The 16,867-nt window shown below is 54.4% G+C and overlaps 1 protein-coding gene across 3 annotated transcripts in view; it reads right to left on the reverse strand.

The window, feature by feature from the left end:
• Window positions 1–16,600, reverse strand: part of ATOH8 (atonal bHLH transcription factor 8) — a 42,024-nt gene extending 25,424 nt beyond the window's left edge. The window contains exons 1-3 of one of the 3 annotated variants that reach the window (XR_003102298.3): window positions 15,425–16,599; window positions 3,008–3,199; window positions 505–589 (exon numbers count right to left, since the gene is read on the reverse strand). Coding sequence is in view for 2 of the 3 variants with exons in the window: in XM_025261182.3 (XP_025116967.2) it covers window positions 3,008–3,199; window positions 15,425–16,180 (948 nt within the window). In the remaining variant the exon portion in view is untranslated. Of the gene's footprint in view, window positions 1–504; window positions 590–3,007; window positions 3,200–15,424 lie in introns of all 3 variants that reach the window. The other 2 variants (XM_025261182.3, XM_006045866.4) reach the window with 2 other exon arrangements.
• Between the last annotated feature and the right edge of the window lie 267 nt (window positions 16,601–16,867).

Consider the following 16,867-nt stretch of genomic DNA (forward strand, 5'->3'; position numbering starts at 1 on the left):
GGGAAGCCCATATACAGAGACTTGGGAGGCTCAAATCTCTTTGCTAACACCCATCATGGCACCCATGTGCTCAGGTTGGGATTTCCCAACAAACAACTCACTGCCAGTGCTTGATAAACATTGAATGAGTCAATAAATGGATGAACAAATAAAGGGATGTATTTCCAGGGGTTCTGATTAACAAAACAGTAGCCAATTCAAGCCACTCAGGGTCACTTGGCAGTCACTGAAGACCATCCTGAGGACACCCTGAAACTTACCTACCTGCCTGGTGACAGAAATGCAGGAAGGCACACACAGCAGGAATGGGGTGATGCTGTGATCAGCCAATCTACCAGCACAGCAGCGGGGCCTGAAGATGTCCCAACAGCTCCAGGACCCTGTCCCATGCCTCCCTCTAAGTCCTCTTGGTAATGGTGGTTGTCCAGGCATGGTCCTCCGGAGATGGCAGCCTCAGGACACCCCACTGGCAGGAGGGGCTACAGGATGCCAGGGGCCCCTTACCCTTCAGAGGTGAGGCAGGATCTCTACTTGGAAATCAGACTGCAAACAGCCTTGGAAATCACCGATGTTTCCACATCCCCATTGACTGAGGAGAAAACTGAGGCAAGAAGCAGTTAAAAAATGGGTCCAAAATGACACAGCTAGTAGGTGGTGAACCAGGCCTTAAACTCAGGGCTGTTTTATGCTCTTAAAAGTGAAGTGTTAGTCACTCAGTGATGTCTGACTCTTTGCAACCCCATGGACAGTAACCTGCCAGGCTTCTCTGTCCATAGGATTCTCTAGGCAAGAATACTGGAGTGGGTTGCCATTTCCTTCTCTGGGGGATCTTCCCAACCAGGGATTGAATACGGGTCTCCTGCATTGCAAGCAGATTCTTTTACTGTCTAAGCCACTAGAGAAGCCTGTTTGATGCTCTAACCCACCATCTAACACCTGTTTCCCCATCTGGACAATGCGAAGGCTGGACCAGACGGGCTCTAAGGTGTCTTAGATTTGGGCTGATTTCAGGGGAAGCCAAAAACTCATCTCTGCTGGCCATCATCACCCCACTCCCCTTTCTTCTCCTCTCACCTTCCAAGCGTCTCTCCTCTTCCCCAGCCCAGGACACTCTGCTCCACAGAACAGGGAAGGGGGGGCAGCACTCTGGCCTTTGGTGGGTGAGGGGAGGACTTGGGGTGGGGGTGGGGACGAGGGGCATAAACGGGGGAAATGGGGCCTGCCCACCATGCCCATCCACACCTCCGACCGCCCAAATGCCAGGGGAAGTTCACCCAGAGTTTACAACCCTCCTTTGTCACAGAGTGCTGCATGGAGCCATCAATCACGCCCTTAATTTATCCGTGTCACTTTCCAGAGGAAAGCCGCCCTGCGAGCAGCCAGTGGTACTTCCTTTCTCACCCACTAGATGAAGATTTCACCTAATTGGTCCACATTAAATCACTCCCAGGATTGCAGTGTGCCATTAACACAGCAGTGGCTGGTGGTGGGGATGTGCTGGGCTCCTCCCTGCTGTGGGCAGGAGAGTCCACAAGGGTCTCTCTGCCTGGAAGCCTCTTGAAGGGGCCTTTGGAAGGCCTGGAGAACCCAGAGAAGGGCCTCCTTGAAAGGGGGGTTGGGGCTCAGGGATGAGGAGAGGGCAGGCCAGGAAGGAAGGAGGAGGTGGAAGGAAGGAACAGATGGAGGATGACAGAGTCACCTGCCCCCAACCCTGCCGCTCTCCGCATCCCTGCATGCCCAGGGGAGTCAGGCATCTCTAACCACCTCCACCCTTATGGGTACGGACTGGGTCCCAGCCTGTCTCTTTCCCTATAGCTTCGTGTGTACAGAGATCCAGAGGGCTGCATCATAAGCCCTGCTCTGCATTCCTGGCAATGACCCTCAACTGGAAATGCTGGAAACCAAGCCACCTGGGAAGCAAAGCTGTGACCAACACCTTTCCTCCTGCCCATATTTCTCCAAACACATTAGGCTTTGTACACACTGTTCCCTCTGTTTCCAAGGCTGTTCCTGCTTCATCTGCTCAGTGACCTCCTGGTTGTCCTGCTGGTCCCAGCTCAAACACCACTTACACAAAGGTGATCTTTCTAACTCCTTTGGGCAGGAAAGGCACCCTGTCCCTCCTCTGCCTGGCCTTACAATATCCCAGCAAAGGCCTCCGGGGCCTCCTGTCTATACTCTCCTGCCTTATCCAGATGCAAGAGGGTCTCTGAGCATCCTGTGAGCTGTGGAGGTGCTAGGACCACATGTTTATCATTTTTATACTCCTGCCCAGCAGGTTCAGCAAACAGCTGCGGCTCTATGAATCTCTTCAGAATGAATCAATGATTGAACATGATTTGCCTTAATGCACAGCCTCAGAAAAGCCACAGGCCAAGTCATAGTCCCAAAACATACCAAAGGGCTCTCTTGGGCAGTTACCAGCCCATGAGCTCTCCCCCTAATATGATGTTAATCAGGGGCTGAGTGGTGAACTCAGCCCCAGAACGCGTAAGACCAGAAAGAGCTCCAGAGATAAGCTGTCCTCATTTAAGTGATGAGCAAACACAGGCCCAAGGGGACTGTCCCTGGTACCCAGGAGCCCCATTACCAGTGTGCTGTGTGCTAAGTTGCTCAGTTGTGCCTGACTCTGCCACCCCATGGACTGTAGCCCACCAGCCTCTTCTGTTCTTGGGATTCTCCAGGCAAGAATACTGGAGTGGGTTGCCATGCCCTCCTCCAGGGGATCTTCTCAACCCAGGGATCAAACCCATGTCTCTCACATCTCCTGCATTGGTAGGTGGGTTCTTTACCACCAGCACCACCTGGGAAGCCCCAGGAATAGAGTCACACACAATCCCAGGGGCCTGAGGAGCCCTGAAACTGACGTGAACCCCAGCAAGCCTCCAAGAGGCTGGTCTCACTGGTCCCTTTGGAAGCCTCTGGATGCAAGTAAGAGGCGCCCTGGATTCCGGTCGCTACCTCCCCATCCTCCCCAGAGGCTGCTGCCCGCATAGCTGGCGCGTACCTTGCGCTTCTTGGCGCGGCCCTCGGCCTGCAGGGTGCGGGTGCAACGCTGCACGCACTCGGAGAAGCTGAGGTTGCTGTGGTCGGCGCTGTAGTCGAGGTCGGCCAGCCGCGCCAGGGACAGGATGTAGTTGCAGGCGATCCTCAGGATGGCCAGCTTGGACAGCTTCTGCCCGTACGAGTAACACGGCACCTGGTGGGGGAGAAGGCGTCAGCAGGGGCGGCCCGGTCTCTGCTGAGAACCAGCCCAGGGGGCACCTTGGCCAGGAAGGTGTGGGGCCATTCATGCCGCTGCTGGGGAGGGAACGGTCGGGCGGCAGAGGTGGTTTGTCTGATCTCTTCACCCGGATATTATTCCCTGTTCTAATCACCTGCTGTTTACACCCACACACAACCCCTGGGGGGCATCCACGTTCCCAGGCTGTACAGGAGGAAAGCCAGGCTTGGCTCTTGCCCGAATGTCAGTAATCACGGAGCACAGTGCACTTCCCCCTGGGACAGAGCTCCATCCCCTGTGTTCCCTGAGAAGGAATCTTGGACAGATGTTTTTTGCTCTGAGTCTGTTCTCTCATTCGTGACACCTGTCTTGCTGGACACTTGGGGTCTGACAACAAACAATAACTGGATTCTACCGTCATAGGACTTACACTCAAGACTGAGGTTATGGACCTCGGTGGTGGTGCAGTGGCTAAGAATCCACCCACCAAAGCAGGGAACGTGGGTTTGATCTTTGGTCAGGGAAGATCCCACATGCCATGGAGCAAATAAGCCCGTGAACCGCAACTACTGAGCCTCAGCTCTAGGGCCGGTGAGCCGCAACCACTGAAGCCTGAGTGCCGAGAGTCTGTGCTCTGCAACAAGAGAAGCCACCGCAATGAGAAGCCCATGTACTGCAACTAGAGAGTAGCCCCTGCTCGCTGCAACTAGAGAAAGCCAGCGCACAGCAACAAAGACCTAGGACAGCCAAAAATTAACTAATTAATTTTTAAAAAGAGTGATGCTTTAACATCAAAGCAGAGCTAAGCACTCAGACTCTCAGAACAGATCAGAGGAAAGTGACAATGCTCAGCTGGGAGGCCCACACATGATTGGATTATGCTTTTCTCTTTTTCTTTCTGACCTCAGGACCTGGGAAGCTGCTGGGCATACAACAGGTGCCTAATAAGTACAGCTCCAACCAGACTTGACATCCTTGACATTCATCACTGACTTGTTCAGTCACTCAGTTCAGTCGTGTCTGACTCTTTCGACCTCATGGACTGCAGCGTGCTAGGCTTCCCTGTCCTTCACTATCTCTGGGAGTTTGCTCGAACTCATGTCCTTTGAGTTGGTGATGCCATTCAACCATCTCATCCTCTGTCTCCCCTTCTCCTCCTGCTCTCAGTCTTTCCGAGCATGAAGGTCCTTTCCAGTGAGTCAGCTCTTCACATCAGGTGGCCAGTGGACAGTCACAAATGGCACAGCGATTTGTATCAGGTGAAGAGATGGAGTCTCTAACATCATCCACCCGTGTTTCCACTGCTTGAGCAAAAAGCTACATGGACTGCAGCACAGATCTGTGTTGAAACATGGAGCGTGCATGCTAAGTTGTTTCAGTCATGTCAAACTCTTTTTGACCTCATGGACTGTAGCCCACCAGGCTCCTCCATCCATACGATTCTCCAGGCAATGCTGGAGTGAGTTGCCATGCCCTCCTCCAAGGGATCTTCCCAACCCAGGGCTCGATACTGAGTCTCTTTCATCTCCTGCATTGGCAGGCAGGTTCTTTACCACTAGTGGCATGCGGGAAGACCCCGTAAAGTGGAGACATCACTACAAAGTCCACCTGTCAGTTAGACACGCGCTAACCGATAGAGCTGCTCTGATGCGTCGTTCACCTAAATGGCTAATTGTGCATACCCAGCAACCAAGGCTGTGGCGTCCTCCTCCCTATGGCTCTCGGGAGCTATATGCAACATCCATCCCCAACACTGATACCTGGTACTGACTAACCCTTATCGCACAGTGAGTGGGGCCCCCATGGCAGGATCACTCAACACACACATGAGGCACTGTTCTGGACCAGTGGTTCTCGATAATATCATCCCTCAGCAGCAGTTGGCAATGTCTACAGATGTTTTTTAGTTTTGTTTATCTATTTTTGGCTGTGCTGGGTCTTCATTGCTGCCTGGGCTTTTTCTCTAGATGCGGTGAGCAGGGGCTACTCTAGTTGCTGTGCACGGGCTTCTCATTGCGGTGGCTTCTCTTGCTGAGGAGCATGGGCTCTAGGGCACACGGGGTTCATTAGTTGCAGCATGTGGGCTCAGTAATTACAGCTCCCGGGCTCTAGAGCACAGGCTCCGTAGTTGTGGCACTCGGGCTTAGTGGCTCCAACGGCATGTGGAATCATCTTGGACCAGGGATCAAACCTGTGTATCCAGCATCAGCAGGTGGATTCTTTACTACTGAGCCACCAGGGAAGCCCTGCAGACACTCTTGATCACCACTAGTGGGTAGAGACCAGGCATGCTGTTAAATGTTCTACAGTACTCAGGATCCTACAATGCGGCCACAACAAAGAATGACCTGGCCCCAATGTCAACAGTGCTGTGATCAAGACAGCATAAACAAGAGAGCTGCTTCAGGGACTTCCCTGGTGATCCAGTGGTTAAGAATTCACCTTGTGATGCAGGGGACATGGGTTTGATCCCTGGTTGGGGAATGAAGATCCCTCTTGCCTTGGAGCGAGTGAGCCCTCATGCCGCAGCTAGAGAGTCCACGCACCACAACAAAAGATCCTGCAGGACGAAACTAAGACCTGACACAACCTAATTAATTAATTTTTTAAAAGAGAGAGTTGCTTTCCCTGACCTGGCCCCCAGTCCTACACCAGAGGCTATGGGTGCCTGCCCTTGATGGTGCTCTAATCACCCCCATCTGTTCTTAACCCCTAATGACTGTGACTCATTTAATGGTCAGTCCCCTTGTGAGCTGTCAGGGGAAAGTCTGTATGCAGAGCCTAACACAGATCCTGCCCATCACTGGCCTCCAAAGGATTTGTCGAATGAGGGACTCAATGAACAAATGAATGCTCTCTTCTCTCTGTTTTTTTTGTGAGGAGGGCTTAAGGGAACTTAGTTCCCCAACCAGAGATCAAACCCATGCTCTTGGCAGTACAAGCTCAGAGTCCTAACCACTGGACCACCAGGGAATTCTCCAAAACTGTTCTCTCTCTGAGGACGAAGATTTAGGTGTTTGGTGTGGAGGTGAAGCTTGTACATGCTTTGGTCACCTGGGCTAACTCCTGGTCTAGCCCCAAACCCCAGGCAAGAGACATGATCATTCTGAGCCTGGGTGTCCTCGTTATATCACTAACAGGCCTGGCCGCACAGGGTGGGAAGGGCTAAAGGAGATGGCGCATGCGCTACACTGCCCGTCAGGGGCATTATATCCATGGGTGTGGCACAGCGTGTCCTAAGAAGCGCTCCAGAGAGGGTGAGAAGCAGGAGATCTGGAGCCAGGAAGTAGCATCTGCTCATCCCTTACCTGCCCCCCCCACCCCGCCCCGGGGTCCTGAGACCACAGCCCAGGGTCCAGGCAAGGTTTGCGGTCACCTTTCAACATCCTCCAGCAGCCAAGGACTCGCCCCTTACCAGGCTAGGAAACCCAGGGAGGGGCAGGGAGGAGACAGAGGGACTGCCAACTCCCCCAACTCCCGTACATTGCCCCCCACCCCCAAGCTCTGACCACGCCACCAAATCCATCTGAAAAAGAGCCTGCAGAACAATGCACTTTGCCTGTTCTCAACCAGAGCCCAGAGAATCCTGCTTATCAGCCTGAACAAATAAACAAGGTCCGTGGGACAAAAAGTGTCCTGGGGGTCCTAGGACAGCGGCAGGGGTCTCAGGAGCAGCCCAGCGCCACCCCCCTCTGCACCCGGGAAGGGAGGGCCTGCCTGTGGAGGCTCTGGACAGCAGGCACAGCTATGTGACACAAGGCCCTAGTGCGCTGTCATCCAGGGGCCACTCCAGGAGTTGCCTGGCAGGCTCCAGTCCATAGGGTTGCAAGGAGTTGGACATGACTGAAGCAACTTAGCATGTACGCACATCTGCCAGTCGGGAGCAGGGCTCTCAGAAGGGATCTGCTCGTGGGGATCCGGGGTCATTGTGGGACCACAGAGCAACAGATGAGGTCAAGGCCAACCTAGAAGCTCCTGTGCCAAGTTCTTAGCCAGTTTCGTCCCAGATTTGTCACTCTGCCCCACTGCTTCTCTCAAAGTCCAGGTCTAACAAGAAAACCATTTATTGAGCTCTGGTTGTTTACCTGGCCCTGTGGTCACTATTCATAGGTAGTTTTAGCCCATTGAAACATTCCCCCAAATAAAGACCATTACCCCATCTGCACACAAGGAAACAGAGAGGAGACATATTGGGCCCCAGGTCACTCATCTAAGACCTGATTGCAGCTACAAGCTTGTGTGTCTGTCACTCAAGGAGGGCACATGGCCACCAGGCTCTCTGAGCTCCTGCTGCCCGAGGTGGCCGTATATGGCACACCAAGGATCCCTTTTGGCAGCTCACTCTGACTCCTCCTGCTCTCCAGGGCGGGTGTTCCTCAGCTCACCTGGTTAATTCCAGGTCCTTCTCGTGCCCATGCCCCAGGATGCAGCAACCAGGCCCCCGCAAAAACCCAGCTCAGAGCACCCTGGCCTAATGCAGATCTGATTCTAGGAGGTCAAGGTAAGGCAGAAAGAGCTGATCTGAATCCCAAACAGTAGGATGTGACTTTGAACAGGTACCTTCACCTCTCCGAGCCTCAGTTTTCTTATCTGGAAGGTGGGAATAACATCTGTGTACCCTCCATGGCTGTTGGAACCAGGTCACCCCCTGCTGTTTCTTGCAATCTACTAAGGCCAGGCAAAGGATGGCTGTTGTGAGAGGTATTTAATGCCCCAGGAGTTTAAGCACTTCCAGTATCTCTCAGTTGATGAAAGATGAGCTGGGTTTTGAACTCACACCTTAACTGAGCTCTTTCCAATTAGCCAGAAGCAACTGCTTGGGGATGTGGATGTATCTGCTGTGCGTGCTAAGTCGCTTTAGTCACGTGCGACTCTCTGTGACGGTATGGACTGTAGCCTGCCAGGCTCCTCTGTCCATAGGATTCTCAAGGCAAGAATACTGCAGTGGGTTCCCATGCCCTTCTCCAGTGGATGTATCTTGTTGTTGTTCAGTCACTAAGTCATGTCTGACTCTTTGGAACCCCATGGATGGCAGCACACCAGGCTTCCCTGTCCTTCACTATTTTCCAGAGTTTGCTCAAACTTATGTCCACCGAGTCAGTGATGTCATCCAACCATCTCATCCTCTTTCACCCCCTTCTCCTCTTGCCTTCAATCTTTCCCAGCATCAAGGTCTATTCCAATGAGTCAGCTCTGCACCATTATGTGGCCAAAATATTGGAGCTTCAGCATCAGTCTTTCCAATGAATATTCGGGGTTGATTTCCTTTAGGATTGACTGGTTTGATCTCCTTGCTGTCCAAGGGACTCTCGAAAGGCTTCTCCAGCACCACAGTTGGAAAGCATCAATTCTTTGGTGCTCAGCCTTCTTTTTGGTCCAACTCTCACATCCATACATGACTACTGGAAAAACCATAGCTTTGACAAGATGGACCTTTGTCAGCAAAGTGGTGTCTGTGCTTTTTAAAGTGGATGTATCTATATGGTGTGGAGGTGGGCAGCCCACCCTTCTGAGTAAGGGCTGGAGAGTTCTGGACTTCGTGGGACCCCCGCCTTAGTGAATACCTCTCTGAGCATCCACATAAGGCCCAGAGCCCAGCCACCACACCACCTGCAGGAAAGCCCACAGTGGTCATCCGTTCAGCTTGCTCAGAGGACAGAGGCCAAAGGAGGCAGCAGGGTCAGTTGGCTCCAACTCCTGAGGCAGCAAAACTTCCAAGAAAGTAAAAGGACCTGCCTGATGCTCAACCCACAAGAACTGTTAAGCTTCAGGACTTCCCTGGTGGTCCAGTGATTAAGAATCCACCCGCCGACGCAGAGAACAAGGGTTCGATCCCTGGTCCAGGAAGATCCCACGTGCTTCAGGGCAACTAAGCCCATGGGCTGCAATTACTGAGCCTGTGTTTTAGAGCCTGTGCTCCGCAACAAGAGAAGCCACTGCAATGAGAAGCCAGAGCACCACAACTAGAGAGTAGTCCCCACTCACCGCAACTAGAGAAAGTCCATGCACAGCAACGAAGACCCAGCACAGCAAAAAATTAAAAATAAAAGGTTTGTTAAGCTTCAGAGCAGCACATGTGGGGATTTTGTCAAGGTCCCATATGCCTCTAAGAGATTCCATCCTACTTACTTACCAGACCCTCTTCTGGCTCCAACAAGTGGGAGAAAGCAGGAAGGATCCTGGCCTGAGATGCTGAGGACCTAACTCTACTCCGGGCCATCCACATGACCTTAGGCAGGGCTACAAGCTTAGGGGACTCAGTTTCCTCACCAATAAATGGACATGAGATCACCTGCTGCCTCAGAATGGAATCACCATGGGCACATGTAGGGAGGGGCTGCGGCTGTAAGTGAGTGTTAGTCTCTTAATCACGCCCGACTCTTTGAGACCCCATGGACTGCAGCCCACCAGGCTCCTCTGACCATGCGATTTCCCAGGCAAGCATACTGGAGTGGGTTGCCATTTCCTTCGGAGGGGCAACAGAGAAGCAAAGCCAGGAACCAACTAGCCAATGCAGGGGAGGCCTGGAAGCCCTCTTGCCTCTGTGCCAGCTCCTACCCACTCCTCAGAGCCATCCTCAGATGCCCACCAGGGCTTCTAGGTCCACAGAGCTCCAGCATCACTGTGTCCACGACAGTCGAGCACCTGATTCATTTGAGATTATTCCCTGATCGTCTCACATCAGGGAGTGCTGACTTCCTGGGGTGAAGTCTCTCCATACAGAGTCGTTCAAGGTCCTTGTCAAGTTCCGTCTAAACAAAATCCCAACCTGGCTCCCAGCAATGAGGCTGAACCCTGAAAACCTGGGCTTAAGTCTTTATGAGCCCTGGCCCAGAGCCAGACAGGACAAAGCCTGGTCACTAGTTCCACCTCTGTAAGTGTCCTCACCTGTGAAGTGGGAAGGTGGGACTACATATGCGTGACCACAGGGCCAGGTAAGGTACTTCACCCCCTGCAAAGAAGTTCAAAAGGCAGCTGCACTGGTGACTGGATGAGAGGGGCCGGAGAGAGGCTTCTGTCACTCCTCTCCCCTCTGGACTCAAGCAGGCCTGTCCCTCATTCCCTGAGGAGTGGGGCACAGGCTGCCACGGCCCCCTGGCATCCTATGGGGTCTGAGGTTGAGGGAGGTGCGGGCCTGGGGGCGCCATTCTCGTGCCCCTTTCTGGGCCACCCTGAGTTTACTTGTGGAGGATTCCCCAGGAGACCATGGCACCTTCCCTGGTGGCTCAGACAGTAAAGACTCTACCTGCAATGTAGGAGACCTGGGTTCGATCCCTGGGTCAGGAAGGTTCCCCTGGAAAAGGGAATGGCAGCCCACTCCAGGACTCTTGCCTGGAGAATCCCATGGACAGAGGAGCCTGGCAGGTTACAGTCCATGGGGTCGAAGAGAGTCGGACACGACTGAGGGACTAACACTTTCACTTATGAAGAGGTACTTCAGCAGGTCCTGAGGGCTCTGCCCTGCTGATCCAGGCCTCTGCCTAGCCAGACTGCCATTCCTCCAGTGCTGAGGGGCTTAACACTTCTCTGGGAGAGAGGAAATCTTGCAAGCACACCAGAGGCCCTGTGGGCAAGCACAGCCTGTGAGCCAGAAGGTTCTGTCAGGGAAGGCCATGGCCCACGGGTTCAGGGCCCTCCCTTCCCCCACCCAGCAACATCAGGCTTTCCCTTGAACCCCCTCCCACCTGGCCCGGAGCAGCCCCGCACATGGGCCGGCCCCAGCTGTACACACATGGCGTTCACATGAGGCAGCGGGGAGGGCCCCACGCAGCTGGGCTGGTGGCATGTGGCCTGACCATCTGCCCTGCATACCCACCCCCCACCCTCCTGCCAGGGGGCCTCTCTCTCCCTCACCTGCACTTCTATGGCCAGGCAGCCTCCTACCCCATTCCTTGCCTGGTTGAGAATATGGTGGGTTGGACAAAACAGGAGACTGTCGAGCTTCCCTGTGCTGGGGGTGGACAGCTCCTGGGCAATCACCAGGCTGTTAGGAGTCTGAGCCTTGGAGCGACTCACTGACTGATTTGAATCCAGATTCTGCAATGAGAGTGGCACGTGCACCCTGGAGCCTGAATGGCAAGTCAGGGAAATGAGCAGTGCAAAACCCATGAGGCCTGGTGCAGCAGCCGAAGGCTGGGAGACCACCACCAATTTACAGAAGCTCTCTGAACCTCAGTCTCATCATCTGTTAAATGCGGGTGGAACAGGAGTGGGATGGAACAACACCTATTTCGTTAAATGAACTAATACACATAACACGCTTAGCCCAGGACCCAGTACAAAGGATAGCAAGGAGATCAAACCAGTCAATCCTAAAGGAAATCAACCCTAAGTATTCATTGGAAAGACTGATGCTGAAGCTGAAGCTCTAATATTTTACTCCCAGAGATAGTAAAGGACAGGGAAGCCTGGCATGCTACAGTTCATGGGGTCACAAAGAGTCGGACATGACTGAGTGACTGAACCCAGTTGCTTTGATTGCTGCCACAGATTAACGGGAGTTTCTATGATTGTTAAGAAAAATGATTATAGAATTCGTATTTCTACATCTGTCAAGGCCTTTGCCCAGCATTGAGGATATTGTGGATGTTCAAGAAAGGTTCATTCCTCCTACGTCCTCCCTTCCTTTCTTCACTCGATGTTTGCAAAGAAGCTGTGTATGAGGTAAGCTTTATCACCATTTTCCAGTTTCATTAACTGAGGCTCAGAGAGAAAATGACTTGTCCAAGATCACACAAGAGGCATACAGCCCAGACAGGCCTCAAATGCTGGCCTCCAGGCTCCCTGCTCGTACTCTTTTCACTGTACCAGGAAGTTGCCCAGGAAAACGGAACTCCAAACCAGAGTCACAATCCCACCACGAACCTCAGCACCGCAATGGCCAAGGTCTCATTTCAGGCAGAACCAGACTCTTACCTTTCGCGTCTTTCACAGGGGCCCATTTCAGATAGTCAAGCCTGAGCCTAGATCCAAGGGCTTCCCTGGTAGCTCAGTTGGTAAAGAATTTGCCTTCACTGTGGGAGACCTGGGTTTGATCCCTGGGTTGGGAAGATTCCCTGGAGAAGGAAATGGCAACCCACTCCAGTATTCTTGCCTGGAGAATCCCATGGACAGAGGAGCCTGGAGGGGTACTGCCAATGGGGTCGCAACAGTCGGGCACGACTTAGTGACTAAACCACCACCATCAAGTCTAAATCCAGAGGCACAGACTGCCTGGACAGGGGCACGCACATGGGTGGGGGTGTGTGTGTGTGTATACACATGCACACCTTCTACAGGAGGGAAACTGAGGTCCAGAGGAGGGAGTGCCTCCAGGACACAGGACTTTCCCCATCGGACAGGGGCTGTGGGTGTGGTGAGTGTGGCCTGGGCCCTGGGCTCTGGGGACCAGAAGTGCCCTAGCAATTTCTTTTGCTCCCAGATAACAGACAGGTGCCCACCAGCAGCCTTTCTGGGGAAATGACAGATGCTTTGGGCCAGGAGGGCAACAAACAGGAGCAGATGTTTCTGTCCAAGCACTTGGCGTGCACTTAAGAGCACAGGTACTGATTGTGTGTATACACACAGCTGTGTGTACCTGTGTGTGTGCACGCACTCTCTCCCTGAATTTGTCCCTATTATACAGAACTTTCCCGCAAGAAGGACAGAAGTGAAAGGAAACCAGGATTAACAATCCTGTCTCAGAGAGTCAGGCTTGTGTCTGCCCACCTTCCAAATATAAATGACACTGCAAGTCCGGGTGGGGGGCCCATGACACGGATACAGCTAACACTGTGAGAAGCATTTGGCCAGGCGGGCATTCTAGAAACTTCTATCATCTTTCTTAACCCACTAGGTGATTTGGGAAGAGTACCCTTCCTTCTTTCTCTGGGCCCCAGTTTTACATTCCATTAAGTCGCTTACTCCTTGGAAGGAAAGTTATGTCCAACCTAGATAACATATTCAAAAGCAGAGACTTTACTTTGCCAACAAAGGTCCATCTAGTCAAGGCTATGGTTTTTCCTGTGGTCATGTATGGACGTGAGAGTTGGACTGTGAAGAAGGCTGAGCGCCGAAGAATTGATGCTTTTGAACTGTGGTGTTGGAGAAGACTCTTGAGAGTCCCTTGGACTGCAAGGAGATCCAGCCAGTCCATTCTAAAAGAGATCAGCCCTGGGATTTCTTTGGAAGGAATGATGCTAAAGCTGAAATTCCAGTACTTTGGCCACCTTATGCGAAGAGTTGACTCATTGGAAAAGACTCTGATGCTGGGAGGGACTGGGGGCAGGAGGAGAAGGGGACGACAGAGGATGAGATGGCTGGATGGCATCACTGACTCGATGGACGTGAGTCTGAGTGAACTCTGGGAGTTGGTGATGGACAGGGAGGCCTGGCGTGCTGCGATTCATGGGGTCGCCAAGAGTCGGACACGACTGAGCGACTGAACTGAACTGAACTGAACTAAAGTGGAAAGCTAATTCAACTGACAGGGATGTTAAGATCAGGTAAGATGGAATTTATTACTAAAAGAAGTTAAAGCCACTGGACAAATAAGATGCAGTTGAGCACACAGAGACTATGAATATTTCCTCAGCATCGAACGAGGCAGCTGGAGGAGTAAAAAGAACCCGGAACTGGCAGTCAGAGGATCTGGGTGCCAGCCCTGGCCTGCTGCTCACCAGCTGTGATGCTCTGGGCACATGACCTCCCCAATCTGAGGGGGTTTTCTTAGCTTCAAGGTGAGCAGGTGGACAGGCATCTCTTTGTCATCTCAGCCTTCCATCCTGAAGGGCAGGTAGCAGGCTGCTACCTGAAGGTGAGACTGAATTTTCCACTTGGCCCACTGCCCAGGGTCCCAACTGTCTGTGACTGCTATCTGACCCCTCCATGCCACTTCACTTCACTGACCAATCAGCTCACCCATTCCCAAGTGAGACACTTTGGCTCAAAAGTCATAGAGCCTCTTTTCCCCAGGAGTTCAATTTCTCTCCCAGGGATGAACACAGGCACTGCCCGACCCACTCACAGGAGGAAGCAGAAAGAGTGTGATCAAAAAATATCATATTTTCTGAAATCCTTTGTTACTGGCTAAAGCCCAGAGAGGGTGAGTAACTTTCCTGAAGTCACACAGGAAGTCAGCTGCAGAGCAAGCAGAAATCCTGACCATTCAAAACAGTCACATCCACCCACCCCCTCAACCTTCCCCATGCCCTGTGTGGAGTGAAGGCAGAGGGCACTTACCACTCACTTCTTAGATCTCTCTTTGCTCTATGAAAATGAACAGCCTAGAACTCCTAAGCAGTCTCAATCTTGTCTAAGTGGAATTGTAAAACTGCCACTCCCCACTACAGTGAATTCTTGGACAACTATTCCTCCCCATCCCCCCAAGAAGACAGTGTCTGGTGAGGACAGCTGCCACCTGCCCTAAACTAAGAAGCCCCTAACCCACTCCAGAACTAGTTTCTGAAGATCCCCTATCAACCAGTTCCTGCTCAGCAGACCTGCCTCTTCCATGTGCGCTGAAGGTCAGCAGTAAGGGGAATCTCCAGGAAAGACTCTCTCCAGCCAATTCCTGGGGAAGTGTTATAGCCAGGGTCCTTAAGGACACCGAGTGGGGGAGGGGGGGTGCAGAGTGTGTAAGCAACCTGAGGGCAGGGACAACCCTGCTGGGAGGCGGGGGCTGAGAAGGGGTCGACAGGCTCCCCCGGAAGGCGGAACACTTATATTCTGGCAAAACCAGGACCACCCCTCAGCAGCATTCCGGGTCTGCCAGAAGGGTAAGGGTCTTCGCCCTTATCCACCGGAGACAGATTCCCACATTTCCCCTCTCCACTCCTCACTGCGCCCAAGGGACTCCGGGAGACAAATATTCGCTGCCATAAAAGTGAACTATGAGGGCTGAAGTCAGACTCGCAGACAGGGTCACCCCAAAGGGGATAGAAGTGGCAGTAAAGAGGGCCAGAGATCTCTAACCTTCATCCCCACTTTGCAAACTAAGACCCATACCAAAGTGTGGCAAAGGTCGCTGCCCCAGGCGGTCCCATACCTGTCTCGGCGCTGGGACCGACCTGGCAGGGATTACTTGCCCTTTTATCCACACCCTCATCCTCCTTAAAGTCACCCCACCCCGCCCACCCCACCACTTGCCCACCCAGCCTCTTGCCCACCCACTCCCGCAGCCATCCCCAAGCGCAGTGAGGGTGTGTGGCTGGGAGCCGGTACCTGCTTCCTGAGCGCCTCGAAGGCTGCGCTGATGGTGTGCACTCGCGTCCGCTCCCTGGCGTTCGCCAGGAGCCTCCGGGTCTGCTGCAGGGCTTTGATCTCCGAGGAGGCGGCGGTGGCTTCGCCCGGCCGTTTCCTAGGCGACGCGGAGGAATCCGGGTGGTTATTGTAAATTACGTGTGAAATTGACGAGTAAGAACTTTCCCCAGGGCGCGTGGGGGGCGCGGGGCGCACCGGGGGCTCTGGGGGCGCCGGGGGCGCAGACGGCGTGGGGCGTGCTGGCGGTGCGCACAGCAAGATGCGGGGACGCAGGCCCGGCTCCCGGAAAGGCTGTGTCTCGGGACCCCCAGGTACCTGGCCCTGGGGCGCAGGAGGCGGCGGCGGCGGAGGCGGCGTGGGGAGTCCCGGCCCCACTGCGCCCAGGGCGAAGCCGCGTTTCCGCGGGTCCAAGACCTCCGGCGCCCGGGCGCCCCCGCGCTCCCCGGCCGTGTCTGCGCCCCCACCTGAGGGAACGGCCGGCGCCACCCGGGCTGGCACCGGGGTCGGGACTGGCTGCAGCCGCTGGGTTCTGTCCCGCAGCCCGTTGGTGGCGGTGGCGCCGTGCTCGGGCGCTTCCAAGTCCAATCGGAAAGTTTTATAGCCGTTCGCGCGCCGGGCCGGCTCCTTGCCTTTCCTCTTGAGCTTCTTGAGGCCGTTCAGCTCCTTCACGCACACGGTCTTCCAGGGCCCGTCCTGGAGAACCGGGATGTGCTTCATGGCGCGGGTAACGCGCGAGGCAGGGGCGTGGGGCTGCCCGGGAAGCGCGCCCGCCGCGCTCGCTCTGCCCGGGCGGCCGCCGCGCTCAGCGCCTCGGAGTCGCCAGCTCTCCCCCTGCTCGCTCGCTCGCTCCCTCCCTCCCTCCCTTTCTCCCCCTCGCCCCGGGGCAGCTGCGCCGCCGGGCTGTCCGTTCCCGGAGCGCTCAGAGTGTCATCTGAAGTCGCTGCCGCCGTGCCAGCGTTTCTGGAGAACGCCCGCTGCGCTCCATCTGTGTTTGTTTAGCCTCAGTTTACACAGAAGCCCGGTTCCCCAGATCAGTCAGCGCCGCCGCCTCCCCAGCCCCGGCCGCCCGAGCCGCGAGCGCCTTTAAAGAAACAGGAAGCATTTTTCAAAACAGCTGGGCTGCCGGCCGCCTCCTTTGTCCGCGTCCTCTCTGCCTCCCCCCACCCCCAGCCCTTCTGCCCAGAACCTGCCTCCTCCGATTCTCCCTCCCCGCCCCCTCCTCGAGTCCCGGGCGCTTCTCTTTTCCCGCAGGACAGTCTGCTCCCGAGCACATGGCTTCTGGGCCCTTGGGCCCTTCCCCAAATCGGAGCTAGGCCTTCTCTCGGCGACCTTCCGCACCCAGCACCTCCACGTCCAGCCCTCCCCCCAACCCTACCCCAGCTTGCCAGGCGAGAAAGAAACTGT

The sequence above is a fragment of the Bubalus bubalis genome, chromosome 12 (genome assembly GCF_019923935.1).
Source record: "Bubalus bubalis isolate 160015118507 breed Murrah chromosome 12, NDDB_SH_1, whole genome shotgun sequence".
NCBI lineage: Eukaryota > Metazoa > Chordata > Mammalia > Artiodactyla > Bovidae > Bubalus > Bubalus bubalis.